This window comes from Rhincodon typus, chromosome 30 (assembly GCF_021869965.1).
Source record: "Rhincodon typus isolate 14 chromosome 30, sRhiTyp1.1, whole genome shotgun sequence".
Classification (NCBI taxonomy): domain Eukaryota; kingdom Metazoa; phylum Chordata; class Chondrichthyes; order Orectolobiformes; family Rhincodontidae; genus Rhincodon; species Rhincodon typus.
Window position 1 is genome coordinate 5,988,085 of NC_063361.1, and position 18,931 is coordinate 6,007,015.

The 18,931-nt window shown below is 41.2% G+C and overlaps 1 protein-coding gene across 1 annotated transcript in view; it reads right to left on the reverse strand.

Moving 5' to 3' along the window:
* Window positions 1-1,635: 1,635 nt before the first annotated feature.
* Window positions 1,636-18,931, reverse strand: part of LOC109914222 (tRNA N(3)-methylcytidine methyltransferase METTL2-like) — a 55,851-nt gene continuing 38,555 nt past the window's right edge. Inside the window, exons 7-9 of the mRNA XM_020513803.2 lie at window positions 17,932-18,038; window positions 3,715-3,780; window positions 1,636-3,228 (exon numbers count right to left, since the gene is read on the reverse strand). Of these exons, the coding sequence (XP_020369392.2) occupies window positions 3,077-3,228; window positions 3,715-3,780; window positions 17,932-18,038 (325 nt within the window). The 3' untranslated portion in view covers window positions 1,636-3,076. The remainder of the gene's footprint in view (window positions 3,229-3,714; window positions 3,781-17,931; window positions 18,039-18,931) is intronic.

Sequence of the window (18,931 nt, forward strand, 5' to 3'; positions counted from 1 at the left end):
ACGGATTCTCCAGCATCTGCAGTTTCTACTATCTCACATTGACCTGGGTTTGGAGTCATATGTAGATGGTAAGATTGGCAGATATTTTTTCCCTAAATGGCATTAATGAACCCAATAAGTTTTTACAACAATGTTGGTCAACGTCACATTCTGCCGACATTAACTATCCAAGGGTGAACTCTAAATCTAATGCACAAGATGAAGCCAATTTTTAAGAATTTAAAAGTACTTCAATTTATTGAGGTATTTTTTTCTCCATTTATAACATTTTTATTTTTAAGGGTTTGTGTTGTTATTTCAATTTATTTCAGAGATTTTGCCACTGTTACGCCTTCCTGGGTGTCAATAAACACAGTCTACATTTATACTTTCAGATTTATTAAATTAAATTCCATCAGCTTCTCAGTGGCCGTGACAAAGTAAATAATGAGAGGTTGTTCTTCCCTGTGGGAGTGTCTAGGACCAGAGGGTGCAATCTTAGAAGAAAGGGTCACCCATTTAAGACAGAGATACGAAGGAATTTTTTTTTACCTCAGAAAGGGTAGCAAATCTATGTAATTCTTTGCCGCAGACAGCTGTTGGGGTTTGGTTGTTAAGTATAGTCAAGGCTGGGATAGAGATATTATTTTAACCAGTAACACCTCACACCGTCAGGGATGCAGGTTTGATTCTAGCCTCGGGTGACTGTCTGTGTGCAGTTTGCACATTTGTCCCATGTCTGCATGGGTTTCCTCAGAGCGCTCTGGTTTCCTCCCACAGTCCAAAGATGTGCAGTTTAGGTGGACTGAACATGCTAAATTGCCATAGTGTCCAGGTACGTGCAGGGTAGATGGATTAGCTGTCGGAAATACAGGGGGGAATGCTTTTCAAAGGGTTGAGGTGGATTTGATGGGCTGAATGACCTGCTTCCATAGTGTAGGGATTCTATGATTCATCCAGTGAGATTACCACGATACTGTCAACTCCTCCTAATACATGACACCCAAGTACAGAGCCTAATAAAAATAACTTTGTATAGGATGAAGGGAACTACACTACATATCACTATGTCTGTTATAATATTAAAGAACAGACAGCAACAGTAAATAATTTTAAAACATCAGCTCTTAAGTTGCAGATGTCACTGACAGACAATATTTCTAACCCATCCCAAGTTACGCTTGAGAAAATGGTGGTGGACGTTGTTCTCAACTCACTGTGGTGAAGGTTCCTTCACAATGTTGTTACATAGAAACTGGTCAATCCCTGCACTGCAGTTTTTAGATAGTGTACACATCAGCTAGAGTGGGCTGGCGGTGAGGGAGTGGATGGTTATTGCCAGTGGATGATCAATTAGAGCTGTTTACCACATTCCCCACTTGTGGTCGAGCTTTAGCCAGTCAGGTGAATCACTTGTGGCAGAATTCCCAACTTCTGACCTGCTGTTGATGCTACAATGCTATATGCCTGGTTCAGTTTGGTTGCTGGTCAGTTGTGCTTCCCCCAGGATGTCGATGAACAAAATTTGGCGATAGCAATGCTCTCAAGGTTATATTCATGTAAAGCATATGCATAGTAAGAAAACACACTCATACACTGTTACGTGTAACAACAGCAGTGTACACACACACAGGATAGGCCGCTCAAATCAATGGATATCAATAAAAATACAATTTATTAAATATATTGCTATTGCAATAAGACTAGTAAAAACAATGATAGTACAGTTAAAACATATTTTGTTCCCATTCTTACAGTGAGTCAAACAGTATAAAAAGATGACGAGCTTTGAACTTTGTCAGATTACAATAAATTGTACAGGTTCAGACAAGGGAGCCCGATGAACTGCTTGAAAACAGCACCACTAAGATACTCTCTCTAGCATTCAACCTAGGCAGGTGCCTATGGATTCTGAGAGTGTACATTTGTTGCGTTGTGTACTACCTCTTTAAGACTAAATCCTGCCTCTACCACCTTAGAAATTTGAGGCATGATTTGCAGAGAGTGAGATTCCTTATTTTAAAATGCTTCAGCTAAACCAGTGAGTGCTGAGCAACTGATCTGGTCCTGGGTCTCCATGGAAATCAGGAAGGTTACTCAACACTCACTCACTCTCTCCACTGGATCACCACTGCAGGAGACATCCTGGATGCATCGTGCAAGCTTTCTGCTGAGAAGGGGATCTCTTCAGGGAGCAGTGAGCTCAAACCCTCTTCACAGTAACAGGAAAAAAAAATCACATCATGTCTATCGTCCTCTGACTTTGAGACCACTGTGGTTTACATACACAGGGGCTCAATAAGGACAGTAAACCAGACTAGTTAGGCAGAGAATGGTTCTTTCAGTGATTAGCTTGCATGCCCTCAAACATAGAAGACTTTGAAATGATCTGATCAAGACAGCTAAACATTGAAAGGAGTTGATAGGGTAGATGTGGAGAAACCATTTCTGGTGAGCAAAATCAAGAACAGGCAGACATAATGTTAAAATTAAAGCTAAGTTATCTTGGAGCGAAAGCAGGAAGCAATTTTTTTTCCACACATCTGGAAAACTTCAACACAAGGTTTGAACAGATACAGCTTTAAGACTGACTGACATTTGTGAGGCAACGTTGACAAGGAATATGAAAAGAGGTGAGTAAATGAATTTGAGGTACAGATCAACCATGATCTGGCTGAAAGGCCAATTGGAATCAAGGGACTAATGATCTATTCCTGCTTCCATGCGACACAGAGGCATGTTGGGGAATGGAAGAAAATGATGGAAGCAGCAAGTAATAGTGACTAAAACGGTAGCTGAAAGGAATGTCAGTCAGGTTTGTATTTCAAAAAAAATGTTTGGCAGATGAACATATTGGCCAGTGACTTCACCCCCAACAACAAACAGCAATTATTACCATGGTAGCTGTAATCCAAGGATTGCTGCATTTAAACAGACAGAAGTTAATGTGTGGCAATCCCGAACTTTATAATGATTATGATTATGGAGCAAGAGGATTAAAGTCAACTCAGCAGGGCTAACCAAAGTGACAACTTGTCTGAGACCCTGATTCAGTCAGATGAATTCAAAGGTGCTTGACCCACAAGGTCAGGAATCTTCATTCTCCTTTCTCCAAAGGTTTGCGATACTTGCATTGGATCCAGACCCGATACATGGTCAGCTGCTTCCCACGGTTAACCTGGAGACGCCGATCCACGATGTTCTGGACTTTCTTCAAGTTGGCAGAGGTGAACAGCTCATCCAGTTCAGCTGGAGAGAGAAGGCAGGAGCACAGGTTAAGGGAGCTGAAGCCTTGCCGTCTCTGTAATATTCCAATCAAGTACCAGCCACTGACCCATTCTTAGTAATTTTATAAATGGTATAAAACAAGAAGTCTGTGGCTCCAGCAAAGGTTGGCTGCCATGAGCCCCTGAATCTGTCATGGCCATCAACAGAGGTGAACATCGATGTTGGAACGTCACAATCAGGACTTGAAAATCAAACTAATCTAAGCACAATGGCTGTGCTGGACCAACAGTCCAGCTGTTTGCAGTACTCACTCCAAAACAGCAGCACTGACAATATTAGGAAGCAATTAGGTCAATAAAACAGCACCTCAGCACAAAATGTCAATAAAAGGGATCATGTCACCACAGCAGATGTGAATCAAATCACTTTTGATTCTAATGTGGTGATCCCCTCAACTCCCACATTCTTAAAACAAAGGATATTAAACTGCAAACAGTATGTGATTACCTGGTGTGAAGAAATAAACTCTTGTCCCATCCCCTCGGACGTAGAAATTTTCAGATAGGCAGCGACCTACAAAGACAACAACTTGTACTTAAAAGGTAATAAAATATCTCAAGGCACTTCACAGACAATTAAAGAAAAATAGGACACTGAGCCACATTAGGAGATATTAGGATAAAAAAAAAGTTACAGAAGTTTGGTCAAAGGAGAAGGTTATAAGAGTGCCTTAAAAGAAAAAAAAAGCAAGGTAGAGAGTTGGAGAGGTGTATGGAAGGTATTTCATGGTTTAGGGCCGAGGCAACTGAAGGTGCAGCCACCAAAATTGGGAACGTAGAAGCGACCAGAATTTGACGAGAACAAATATCTCAGAGAATTGTACAGCGCAGCAGATAACTGAGACAGGGAGAGGCAAGACCGTAAAAAGATTTGAAAACATAAGAATTTTAAAAACAAAATGTTGCTTGCTTAGGAGCCAACATCGATTAATGAGCACAGGGGATAATAGGGAATGGAACTACACACAGGAAGTACATTTTTGAATGACTTCAAGTTTACAGAGGGTAGGACATGGGACACCAACCAGGAGTGTGTTGGAATAGTCTAGAGGTAATAAAAGCTATCCCACTAGGCCATTGCCTCCCCCTTTTACATGAAGGGGGAGGTAATGGCCTAGTGGTATAATCGCTGGACTGCTAATCCAGAGACCTAGATTTTGGGGACCCGGGTTCAAGACAGATGGTGGAATTAGAATTCAATAAATATCTAGAATTAAGAACCTAATGATGACCGTGAATCCATTGTCGATTGTCAGAAAAACCCATCTGGTTCACTAATGTCCTTTAGGGAAGGAAATTGCCATCCTTACCTGGTCTGGCCTACATGTGACTCCAGACCCACAGCAATGTGGTTGACTCTTAACTGCCCTCTGGGCAATTAGGGATGGGCAATAAATGCTGCCTAGCTAGCGATGCCCTCTTCCCGTGAATGAATAAAGGAAAAAAAAAACAAAAAAACAGCTGAAAAGCTGAGGCAGGGTGGTTTTAGTAATGGCGTGAATGAGAGATGGGCAGCTCATCTCAGGATCAAATGTGACACCTAGGTTGTGAACAGACTGATTTAATCAAAGACTGTTTGCCAGGGAGAAGGATAGAGGCAGTAGGTGGGGAGCACAATTTGAGTGAGGTCAGAAAATGAAGGCTTCAACCATCCCAATATGGAATTGGAGTCTGTTTTTACTAATCCAGTACTGGAAGTTGAGTAGCAGTCTGATAATTTAACAACAGTGGAGGAGCTGAAAGAAGTGGTGGTGAGGTAGAGCTGGGTGTCATCAGTGTACATGTGAATACTTGTCTTTAGATGGTGTTGCGAAGGAACAGTGTTGAAATGGTAAATGGGATGTGACCAGGGATAGGCTCTCCAGGGTTAAGTAAAGGACCAGGAAAAGAAGCTATCGCAGTTAATTTTCTGGCTTTCGTTATATAGTTAGAAATGGAAGCAGGTGACAGAATTTCTGAATTAGATGCTGTTCTGACAGCTCTTGAGCAACCTTTATGCTGCTGAAATGGTGTACCTCATCCAATATCAAAATAACTTTGCTGCGTCAATACAGCATTGTCACATGCAGCATTCCTGTGTCGATGAGATTGCCAATTCAGGAGCAGTGGGTTTCTTCCCACTAGGGGGCTAGGTTTAGATGCAGAGAGGACTAATTAGATAACAACCAATTTCCATCACTTCTGTTTTGGCTAGCCTTCAAATGCAGGCCCCAAATTTAAAGCAGTGTTTCCAACTCTTTGTATCATTCATTTCTTCCTTGTACACATTTTTGACAAAATATGAAGAAAGTTCAGTGGAGTTCTCATTAAACGTTCATTAAGTAAAACCTTGTGAAGTACTTCAAACACCTTAGTGATCTATCTCTGAAATAACATATATTCAGTACAGATGGATAATGTGACTGGTTCAGTCTTAATGTTTGTCTAGTGAGAAAAAGTAACTTACCCGCATCACAGTGACGAATTCTGAAGTAGGTTGGGAAAAGTGGTACATGTATGACTTTTCACTGAACCATGCAATCAGTAGTATATTTTCCATCATCATCACTATTCCAATACCGTGGTCTATTCTCTGACCTTTTACCTCTCACAAAACCAACTCTTGTGTTACTGTGGCAATGGTGTACTCATTGAAATGAGCAGGGTGGCAGGGGATTGGGATATTTTTCTCACCATATTAAGCATTCACTGTGCAGGTATTACAAAGCTCAAATATAACAATGAAGTTCCTCATTTTGTCTTCTCTTTGGCTGAAGACTTCTAGGTCACTTCCACTCTCCTATATTTATTTCTCCAGATTGATACATTCAGCTATTCTGGTGGGTAATTTTGCCCTCCTTAACTCATTTTTGCTTCAGGTGGTACATGGCAGATTTGTAATGACTAATTGCACTTGTAGTCAATTTGTAGAAATAACTTGCATACAGATACCATCTTTAAGGGAGCAAAATATCACAAGGATCTTCATACCATTGTAATCATACAAATTAATGTAGAAAATTTACAGTAACATGTTCATGCCAGTCAGAATTATCCAGCTAACCCCACCTACCAGCACCCAGTCTGGAACCCTGTAGGTTACAACACTTTTGTTCATATCCTATACTTGTTTTCTAAATGTGAAAAGGTTTCTAACTCTACTGTCCTTTCAGGCTGTGAGCTCCAGACCATAACCAACGTTTAGGTGAAAAATTACTCACCTCCCCTTGAATCTTTCTACCAATCAGTTCACAATCTGTGCCCCCTGGTTGTTGACCTCCCTGCTGATGGAAATACACTTTCATATCTGCTCTAGCTAGGCCTCTCAATTTTAAATATTACAATTAAATCCTCTCTTCAGCCTCTCACGTTCAGCAAACAAACGTAGGTTAAGCGGACTTCCGGCTGAGCTACAATTCCTGACAAAATCCTCATAAACCTTGTTAACTCTTCCTGTCATTTTCTCAAAAAAATCCCATCAGGTTAGTTAGATATAACTCACAGAAGAAAACCATACATTTCCGTCCTTGAGTTCTGTCCTCCTGTGCTTTTCTAAATGATGTTATTGTCTCTCAGATTTTATTTACAATTAATTTATCTCTCATTGAGGTCGGGCTGAATGACCTATAATTATCTAAAAAGAGGGAGAGAGAAAGAGTAGTCTGGATAAATTGGGGACCGTTACTTAAAACTTGACAGGCAATGGCAAACATTTAAAGAGAACATGGAGGAACTGCAACAATTATTCATTCCTGTCTGGCACAAAAACAAATGGGAAAAGGTGGCTTGTCTATGGCTAACAAGGGAAATTAGGCTTTCAAGGAGGGGCCATACAAATTGGCCTAAAAGAGCAGCAGACCTGAGGATTAGGAACAGTTTAGATTTCAGCACAGGAGGGTTGATTAAGAGAGGGAAAATAGAATACAAGAATAGGCTTGTAAACAGAAACTTTCAACAATCAATTTGTTAGTGAAGAGAAAAAGATTAGTGAAGACAAATGTAGGTCCCTTACAGTCAGAAACAGGGGAAGTTATAATGGGGAACAAGGAGATGGCAGACCAATTAAATAGACGAGGTTGTTGACTTGCTCGCTGAGCTGGCTTGATTTTGTTCAGACGTTTTGTCACCATGCTAGGTGACATCATCAGTGGAGCCTCCGATGAAGCGATGTTATTCTACTCCGCTTGGAATTTATACTGTCTGGTCCGTTATGGTGAGTAGTGATCTGTATGGGTTTATATATGGGGTCCAATTCTATATGTTTATTGATTGAAGTATGGGTGGAGAACCATGCCTCTAGGAATTCCCGTATGGGTCTATGTTTGGCTTGAGCTACTATGGTTACTTTGTCCCAGTTAAATTGATGGCCTTCATTGTCTGAATGTACAGATATTAAGGAGAGTTCATCATGTTGTTTTGTTGCTATAGCTGATACTTGTGTATTCTGATGGCTAGTTTCCTTCCTGTCTGTCTGATGCAATGCTTGTGGCAATAGTTGCATGGTATTTTGTAAACCACGTTCGTTTTGCATGTTGTGGGAATGAAGTCTTTAGTCCTTGTAAGTGTTTGTTGTAGAGTGGCTGTGGGCTTGTGAGCCACCGTGATTCCTGGTGGTCTTAGGAATCTTGTTGTCAGTTCCGATATGTTCCTGATGGCAGGCGGTGTGGTCAGTGTGTTAGGTTGTACTGTTTTTTAGGCATATGTGGATGTAGTTGCGGGGATATCCGTTTAAAGCGAGAATCTTGTATAAGTGTTCTTCCTCTTCCCGGTGTAGTTCTGGAGTGTTGCAGTGTGTCTTGGCCCTTTTAAATAGTGTCCTAATGCAGCTTTGTTTGTGGACGTTGGGGTGGTTGCTATGGAAGTTGAGGATTTGATCTGTATGGGTTGCTTTTCTGTACACTGAGATTTGGAACTCTCCGTTTGTCAATCGTTCTACTTTAACATCCAGAAACGGAAGTTGATCGTTGTTTTCTTCTTCCGTTGTGAATTTAATCCCTGTGAATACGCTGTTGATGAGGTGGTGGGTCTCTTCTAATTGTTGGGTTTAATAATGACAAATGTGTCGTCTATGTACTGGATCCACAGTTTAGATTGAATGTGGGGGAGGGTGGTGTGTTCTAGTCTTTGCATGACTGCTTCTGCGATGAGTCCTGAGATGGGTGAACCCATTGGTGTGCTGTTGATCTGTTTGTATATTTGACCATTAAAGACGAAGTGTGTGGTGAGGCAGAGGTCTAGTAATTTAAATATGTTGTCCTTGCTGATGGAGCTACTGGTCTGTGTTGCTGTTTCCTCTAGTAATGTGGCCACTGTTTCTTTGGCTCGTGGGATGTCAATTGATGTGACCAAAAGATACCATAATCTCGTTGTCGCTGATTTTTATGGTCTTGAGGGTATCGAGGAAATCTTGGGTTGAGTGGATAGAATGGGGTGATCCATCTACTAGGTGTTTCAATCTCTGTTGTAGGTCCTTGGCCAATTTGTGTGAAGGTGTCCTGGTCAGGAAACAATGGGTCTGAGAGGGATGTCTGGTTTATGTACTTTAGGGAGTCCATAGAAGCGGGGGTGTTTGTGCCTTCTGGTTTCTTTCTCCTGAAGTCTGTCTTGGTTATCTGCCCTGCATTCATTAGTCGCTTCAGTGCCTGGGTGATCCTATTACTGAGCTGCGGTGTTGGGTCTATCGCCACCTGTTGTTAAGTGGTTGTATCTGCAAGCAATGTCTGTGCTTTCTTAACATAGTCTGGTTTGTTCATAATGATGGTCATGCGCCCTTTATCTGCTGGTAGGATTATGATGTTCTGGTCACTCCTGAGTTTGTCCAGTGCTTTTGTTTTCTCTGCTGTGTTCAGATTGTCCCCTTTGTTCCTTCTGTGTAGTGTGGGGATTATAGTTTGTCAGGTGGCTTGTTGTGTTTCGTCCGTGAGTTTGTTGCCTTTTAATGTATTCTCCAGAGTGGCCATAAAGTCTGTTCTGTTCGCACCTTTGTGATTATAGTTCAATACGCGTAGTAGGACAGCTTTCCCAGTTTCTGTGAGTTGTCTGTTAGATAGATTTCGTATCCGGTTTGTTGTTGTCCTTGTCTTTGTGGTGGATCAGTTTGGTGAGTTTCTCCTGTAGTTCATGTCTCTTCTTAGTTTTGGTTTTGTGTTGATTGATGGTGATGGCCTGTTCTAGGGTTGTAGTCCAAAGCTGGTCAATAGAGTTTAGATACTGTGATTTTTGGTGCGCAATTTCTCGTTCAGACCTGTGGAGTTGGTTATGGGCATCATTAATCATTGCTTGTAGCATTCTGCATCCATTCTGTTCAGCTATTTTCTATGCCTGTGGGTTGTTGAGTGGAGGTTTCTATTTCATGCTGTGGGGCAGTACCAGGTTCCTGAGGCATTCATTGAGGAAGTGAAGTTGTTCGCGGGTAGAGCTTAGTCGGTGGGCGAAGGTTTCCCATTGTCTGGCAATTTTTAGCGTGTTACGCCCGTAATTGTTTAAAGGTCTGTAGCTCGCTTCATCAGAGGCTCCACTGATCATGTCACCCAGCACGGTGACGAAACGCCTGAACAAAAACAAGCCAGCTCGGCGAGCAAGTCAACAACCTCACCCACAACCTGAGCTACAGATCTTTGCCAAAACTTTAAACAATTAAATACATATTTTGGTTCTGTCTTCACAAAGGAGGATATAAATAGCGTCACAAAAATGTTGGGGAACAGAAAGTCCAGACAGAGGGAGAAACTGAAGGAAATCAGTATTAGTAGGGAAATGGTATTGGGCACATTGAAGGGATTAAAGGCTGATAAATCACCAGTCCCCAATAATCTACACCCCAGAGTACTTAAAGATGTGTTCCTAAAAATAACGGGTGCATTAGTGGTCATTTTTCAAGATTTTATAGAGCAATTCCTTAAATGGGAGGGCAGGTAATGTAACCCCACTATTTAAGGGGGAGGTAGATGGAAAGCAGGGAATTATGAACCGAGTTGATCTGACATTGGCAGCTGGGAAAATACTAGTGTTCATTGTGAAAGATTCAATAGAACAGCACTTGGAAAACAGTGACAGGATCAGGTAGAGTCAGCATGGATTTGTCAAAGCTGGGGGGCGGGGGTGGGGGCAGCAGTGGATGTGGTTCACTTTGAACTTTCAGAAAGCTTTCAATAAGGTCCTACATCACAGATTAGTATGAAAAATTAAAGCACATGGGATTGGAGGTAGTGTATTGACATGGAGAGAAACCTGGTTGGTGCACAGGAAACAAACAATCTGGAATAAACAGGACTTTCCCTGGAGTGGCAGCCAGTGACTAGTGGAGTACCACAGGGATCAGTGCTTGGACCCCAGCTAGTCATAATATATTAACCAGTTAGATAAGGCAACTAAATGGAACATCTCTAAGTTTGTAGATGACACAAAGCTGGGTGCGAGGGTGAGCTGTGACGAGGACGCAGAGATGCTTCAGTGTGATTCGGACAAGTTGTGAGAGTGGGCAAGTGCATGGCAGATGAAGTATAATGTAGATAAAAGTGAGATTATCCACTTTGGTAGCAAAAACAGAAGGCAGATTATATCTGAATGGCAACAGATTGGTAAAGGAGAGGTGCAACAAGACCTAGATGTATAACAAAGACTTACCAGACTGATTCCTGGAATGGCAGTTGTAATGAATGAAGAGAGACTGAATCAGTTACTATATTCACTATCAGAAGAATGAGGGGGAATGTAGTGGAAATCTATAAAATTTCAAAAGGCTTAAACAGGATAAATGCAGGAAGGGTGTTCTGGAAGACCGGGGAGTCCAAGCTAAGAATATAGGGTAGGCCATTTAGGACTGAGATGAGGAGAGATTTCTTTACTCAGAGTGGTGAGCTTGTGGAATTCTCTGCTACAGAAAAAAAGCTAAGGCCAAAACTTTAAAGCTTTCAAGGAGGTAGATGCAGTTGTTAGGGCTAAAGGGATCAAATGGTATAAGGAGAAAGTAGAAATGTCGTACTGAATTGGATGATCAGCCACGATCATATTGAATGGCACAGCAGACTCAAGGGGCAGAATGGCCTACTTCTGCTTCTATTTTCTATCTTCCAATCTAATGCAACATACCCAGAATCTAGGAAATTTCTCCTCATCCTCACAATAATTGCAAAGGCAAAGGATCCTGCTCTCTGAGGTCCCCTTATCCGCCTCACTCACAGTTACACCCTCCTATTCCTGAAACATGTCAAAACAGAACATCCTATCCTAAAGGGTGCGACTGCCTCCTGGTACAAAGAATCCTATTAATTTCCCCCCATCCTAATGTGTTGCAGTGTCTGTGGCTTAGCCTCCAGCTCAAACTCTGAGCCGAAGCTCCTCTAGCAGGTTTGTTTGTCCTAGATCGCACTGACACTAACACTGGATTATAAGGCTGTCCAGGGCCTGGACCGATGGCCTATATTTTAGGATTTTGAAAGAAGTGGCTACAGAGACTGTATATGCTTTGTTTGGAATAGATTGGAAAACCGCAACTGTAACACCCATACAGACCCTCACTACTTTTATTTTTGTCATTTTTTGAGGTGGAACTGAGAGCAACTGGCCTGGAAGAATTACTAATGTAAGGAACACTGTGGACTATTCAACACAGTGTTGTCATGCCCAGGACTGACAGCTGGTAGGATGGTGAGTCAGTCAATCAAGGGATTATTGATGCTAACCAATGAACCACAGAAAATATTGATTAAAACAAAAAGAGAGAGAAAATCTGTTCTAATTAGTTTGGCAGGTGTAGAGTAACTTTTGGAAGACTTTGGGACTGGCTGCTGTTTTTATTTTTAACTCTTTCTAATTCACCATCCAACTAAAGAATTGTTGAATGTTCTGGGAAAAAAAATCCAGTCTATAAGAAATAGATAAATAATTCTGCAAGTCGATTGAAACTATTCACCAGTGACTTTGAAGTTAAATATAAAGTTATGCCCGTGAACAACTCATTATCTAAGGATTACATGATAACTTGGCATTCATCGCTTGTTCCCGTACTCAAATCCTCTCACTATGAGAGGCTGACATACAGTTTGCCTTCTTTACTGCCTGCTACACCTGTGCACTTACTTTCAGCAACTGGTGCATGTGGACACCCACACCTCACTGAACATGCCCCTCCCTCAATTTACTGCCATTCAAATAATAATATGCCTTCCTATTTTTGCTAACAAAGTGAATAACCTCACATTTATCCACACTATATTCATCTGCCATGCGTTTTCCCATTTACTCAGAATGTGCAATTCACACTGCAACATCTCTGCATCCTCCTCACAGCTCACCCTTCCATTCAGCTTTGTGTCATCTGCAAATTTTGGAACACTACATCTAGTTCTCTCATCTAAATCATTAACATATATTGTGAATAGCTGGGATCCTAGTACCAATCTCTATAGTACCCTACTAGTCAATGCCTGCCATTCAGAAAATGACCCATTTATTCCTACTTTTTGTTTCCTGTCTGTTGATCAATTTTCTACCCATCTCGATATACTATCCCCATCCCATTGCTTTAATTTTACACGTTAATATCTTATGTGGGACTTTTTGAAAACCTTCTAAAAGTCAAATAAATCACATCACTGGTTCCTGATCAACTGTATGAGTTATATCCTTGAACAATTCCAGTCGATTTGTCAAGCATGATTTCCCTTTTGTAAATTCATGCTGACTGTGCTGTGCCTGATTCTACCACTATTTTCTATGTGCTCCGCTACAAAATCCTCAAAGATGGACTCTAGCATCTTCCCCACTACTGATGTCAGACTCACAGGTCTATAATTCTGTTTTTTCCATCTACTTCTCCGTTTAAATAACGGGGCTACATTAGCTACACTTAGATCTGTAGCAACTGTTCTAGAGTCTAAAGAATCTTGGGAAGTGATCAGCAATGCATTCACCATGCCACTTCCTTAAGTACTCTGGGATGTAGATTATCAGGCCCTGGGGATTTATCAGCCTTCAATCCCAATTTCTCCAATAACATTTCGACTAATACAGATTTGCTTCAGTTCCTCCCTCTCACTAAATCCTGTGTTTCCTGTCGTTTCAGGTATGTTCTTCATGTCCTTCTTTGTGAAGACAGAAGCAAAGTATGAATTTAGCCTGTCAATCATTTCTTTGTTTCCCATTATAAATTCACCCCATTTTTAAACGTAAGGGATTTACATTAGTTTTCAATGTTTTTCTTTGTACATATCTATAGAAACTTTTACAGCCAGTTCTTATGTTCCCCGCAAGCTTACTCTCAATTTAGTTCTTCTATTTTCCCCTTCTTAATCATTCCTTTGGTCCTCCTTTGCTGACTTCTAAACTAATCCTCCGTTCTATTTCTTTTTGCCAATTTGTATGCCTGTTTTTTACATCTAATACTGTCTCTAACTCCCTTCGTAAGCTATTGTTTGGCCACTGTTCTCTTTGCACTTTTGTGCCAGGCAGGAATAAACAATTTTTGTAGTTCACCCATTCGCTCTTTGAATATTTGCCATTGCTTTTCCATTGTTATTTCTTTCAGTAACATTTCCCAATCCATCATAGCCAACTCATGTCCCATACTATTCTAGTTCCCTTTAAGATTCAGGACTCTAGTCCCACTCAACTACCTCACTCTCCCTTTGATCATGCCATGGTCACACATCCCCAAGGGATCTCTCACTATTACATTACTGATTATTCCTTTCTCATTACATAAAATGAAGTCTAAGATACCCTGTTGTCTAGTTGGTTCCTCAATGTATTGTTACAAAAAACACTCAAGGAATTCCTCCTCTATGGTACTGTGACTAATTTGATTTGTCCAATCTATGTGCAGATTAAAGCTACCCATATTTACAGATGTTCGTTTACTGCATGCAATTCTGATTTTCTGTTTAATGCTATTCCCAACATCACCGCTAAAGTTTCGTAGTGTGTATATCGTGCCTCGCGACCCGCGCCCCCCGACCCCCACTAATGTTTTTTGCCCCTTGGTGTTTCTCAATTCTACCCACACAGATTCTACACTGTCTGAACTACTATCTTTCCTCAATATTACGTTTATATCCTCTTTAACCAGAGTAATGCAACTCCACAGCCTTGTCCTTTTTGTCTGTCCTTCCTAAATACTGAATACCCCTGAATGTTCAGTTCCCATCCCTGGTTACCAATGTCTCCGAAATCCCAAATATATCATACCTATTTACTTCTATTTGTGTGATCAGTTTAGCCACCAGGTTTTGAAAACTCCATGCATTCAGGCATAAAGCCTCAAGGGTTTTTTTTAAAATGCTCCTTGTTCCATTTCCAATATTTTTTAAAACTGTGGCCTTATTTGATTCTGGCCTTTGATGCCCCTGCCATTCACTTCTCTTCCTTCCTTTTCTTTCTTTGTTCTCGTCTTTGATTCCCTTTCCTCTGACTCCTTGCACTCCTGCCAATTCAGTTTAAACCCTCCCAACCACTCTAGCAAATACTCCCAAAGGACATCAGTCCTGATCCTGCCCAGGTATAACCTGACCAGTTTGTACTGGTTCCATTCCCCCCAGAACCAATCCCATTGCCACAGAGATCTGAAAACCACCACCACCCAACGATCTCTTTAGCCAGATGTTTATTCTGATATAATCTATTTCTATTCTGACTGGCACATGGCACTGGTAGTAATTGGGAACATCTTTGAGGTCCTATGTTTCAGATTGTGTCCTAACTCCCTATATTCTGTTTTTAGGACATCATTCTTTTTGAAAACCTATGTTATCGGTACCAATGTGTACCATGGCCAATGGCTGTTCACCCTCCCCTCCATGATGTCTTGTAGCCACTCTGAGACATCTGGGGCAACATACCATCCTGGAATCTCATCTACAGCCACAAAAATGCCTATCCATTGCCTTTATATTGAATTCCCTATGAATGTTGCACTTCCACACTTTTAGCTCCTCCCCTGTGCAACAGGGCCAACTATGGTGCAACATGTTTGCCTGTTGCTGTTTTCCCCTGACAGGCCATTTCTCTCAACGGTATCCCAAATGGCGTATCTGTTTTTCAGGAGAACGGCCACATGGGATTCCTGCACTGCTTGCCTAGTCTTCTTACCCTGCCTGGGGGTCACCCATTGTCTTTCTGCCTGTGGAGTCTTAGCCTGAGGTGTGACCTTTCTATCATTTGTATCCATGAAAGTTGTATCACAGGTATAAAAAGTAGTTAGGAAGGCGTTTAGCTCAGTTGCCTACATTGCTCAGGCCATTAAGCATAGGAATTGGAATGTCATGTTGAGGTTGTACAAGATGTTGGTGAGGCTATTTTTGGAGTACTGTGTACAGTTCTGGTTGCCCTTCTTTAGGAAGGTATTAAATTGGAGAGGGTTGGCAAGGATGTTGCAGGGACCGGAGGGTTTGATTTATAGTGAGAGACTGGATAGGCTGGAACATTTTTCACTGGAGTGTAGGAGGTTGAGGGGTGACCTTATAGAGGCTTTATAAAACCATGAGGGGCATAGATAAGGTGAATAGCAAAGATGTTTCCTTTAGGGCAGAGAAGTTCAAAACTAGAGGGCATATTTTTAAGGTGAGAGCAAAATTATTTAACAAGGGCAACTTTTCCACACAGAGAGTGGTTCGTATATGGATTGAAATGTGGAGGAATAAATCGATGCAGATACAGTTACATTAAAAAGACATTTGCATAGATACATGAATAGGAAAGGCTTGGAAGGATATGAGCCAAGTGTAGGCAAGTGGGACTAGTTCATTTTAGGAAACCTAGTCAGCATGGATGAGTTGGGCCGACTGGTCTTTTTCCCAGCTCTATGACTCTATCCCTTCAACTTAAACATTTTGGAAGAGGCCTAATATCAAATAATATCAATTTCTCTCAGGCCCTTCTTTCCTGTCCCATGTTAGAACAGAATAGAGCCCTTAGAAACTACACACCACAAAAGACCTTACAAACTGTAAGTGATAAAAGTTGTAAATATTTACCTAACCTTACCTATTCCTTACCAATCAAATTCATTAGTGTTCTTTCAAGAAGTGACACAAGGACTGGATCAGATGTATTTGGATTTCCAAACTGCATTTTGTAAGGTATCACATAGTATGTGTTGGGGTAATATTAACACAGAACGAAGACTGGCTAATAAACAGGACATAGACTTTGAATTATGGGTCATTTTCTGGTTGGCAAATTGCAACGAGTGGAGTGCCACAGGGGTTAGTGCTCAGTCCTCGACTATTTACAATTTTATTAATGCCTTGAATGGAGGGACCAAGTGTATTGCAGCCACAATTGCTGATGACACCATGATAGCTATAACAGCAAGTTTGAGGAAGATGCAGAGTCTGGAAGAAGATATAGAGAAGTTAAGTGAGTGGGCAAGAATTTGGCAGATGGAGTACAATGTGGAAAAATGTGTGATATTATGCAAGCATCACAGCATGTTAGCGAGTGATTAGGAAAGCAAGAAGGGGAAGAAAATATGAAAGTAGGTAAGTCTTGACACAACTGTAAAAGCATTGGTGAGACTGCACTTGGAGTACTGCATAGTTATGGTCTCCTTACTTCTGCAATTCAAAAGAGGTTCATCAGCTTGGTTTATGAGACGGAGGAACTATCTTACAATGAAAGGTTGGTCATATTAAGCCTATACTCAGACGAGTTTCGAAGAATGAGAACTGAAATTATTGAAAGGATTATGAGGGACTTGAGAGAGTAGATGCTAAGATAAATTCCCTCATACTAGAGGCCACTGTTTAAAAATAGGGGGCTTTCCATTTAAGGTGGAGATGAGGCAGAATTTCTTCTCACAGACGAGCATTAATCTTTGGAATTCTATTCCCAAGAACAGTGGAGCCTGGATTAGTAAATATACTCAAAGCTGAGTTATAGAGTTTTTGACCTACAAGGGTACAGTGGTCAGTTGGGAATGAGGAAAGTTGCAGGATAGATTATTGGTACAGTCAGATTAGTCATAATTGTATTAAATGGCAAAGCAGGCTCAGGGCCCAAAATGCTTACTCTGCTTCTCCAATGAATAAGCTAATGGTCTGTCAGTCTGTGATTAGATTGTTCAAACAGGCAGACCAAGATTACAAAACTACCTCTAGAGTAAATTAGGACAGATTTGTTTTGGCGGTTAAAGCTTGTCTCTTGAAAGGAGTCAAGTACAATAGAACAAGTACAAGTCTTTAGAAGCCAGTCCATGGAGTAAATAATAGCAGATGGACCCACTGCTGTTTTGGAACATCAGAGTAATCCACCTTCAAATAACTAAATCCATCCACCTTCAGCTTCTTCCTTGAGAAATAAGTTCCACATTTTGGGCATTGAGGGAGCTGAAAGACCGCGATTTTACCTACTTTGCCAAAATGCTGCTAGCAATTTGACAGTCACGTGGGTCCATCCATGTATTATGTTTCCATCGCTAATGTAGAGGCAACAGGGTCTTGATCAGGAACTGATCAGAATCCAGAATAACACAATGACCTTCTGATTTCACGAGTTCTGCACCGATGCTATAAAGTGCAGCCACTGCAATTCTCCGACATATGAAAATCTCAGGATTAATTCGAAGTGCCTATGATTTTCATACTTGTAAATAATATATAGTGAGAAAAGTTATATTAATACTGTAATCTTATGAGGGTTTAGCAGGTTCTACACCGGTTAGGAAATGGTAGCAGTTCAGAGCCCTTACCTTTCTTAAATCGAAGTTGTGCCATATCGTAACGCCCATAGTCTCTGAACAGAATCGTTCCTCCTGGTTTGAGAAGTTGACTCAACGTCTTAACAACAGCCTGCATTCTGCAGAGAACAGGAGGACAGAATAGGGAAGGTTAGCGAGAGGGGCAGAGTAAAGACAGAATGTGGGTTGACAACAAAGGTTGCTGCTTTGTTCTAGATGCTGTCTAACTGGAGTGCTGTTGGAAGTGCACTCAGAGAAATGGAGAGCATTCCATTACATTTGTTGATGGTAGAAATGTTTTGAAGGCTCACATTGCAGATTTTTCAGCTTCTAACCTGCTCTTGAAGCCACATTATTTATGCGGCTCGTTAAATGGATGTTTGACAGTGGAGGATCAGAAATGGGAATGCCAATGATTGTCACAGGGTGGTGGCTAGATTCTCTTTTGCAGAAAACTAGCATCCCAAGTGCCACTTTGAAAGCTGCTACTACTTATCAACCCAAGCTTGGATGTTGTACATATACAGACTGCTTCAATATCTGAAGAATTACAAATGGAACTAAACAATGAGTAATGATCAGCGAGAGTCCCCACATACAACTTTACAAAAAAGGAAATGTTATTGAATCTACCCGACAATGTGGAAAATTGCCCAGGTATGCCCTGCACACAATGAGCAGAATAAATCCAACCCAGCCAATTACTGCTCCATCAGTCTACTGTCCATCATCAGTAAAGTGATGGAAATTGTCATCAACAGTGCTATCAAGCAGCATCTGCACAGCAATAACCTCCTCAGTTTGGGTTCCGTCAGGACCACTCAGCTCCTTACCCCATTACAGCCTCAGTTCAAACATGGACAAAAGAGCTGAATTCCAGAGGTTAGATGAGAATGACAGCCCTTAACAGCAAGGCTGCATTCGACCGAGTGTGGCATCAAACTGGAATCAATGGGTATCAGCGACAAAATGTCGCTGGTTGGAGTCCTACATGTCACATAGGAAGATGTTT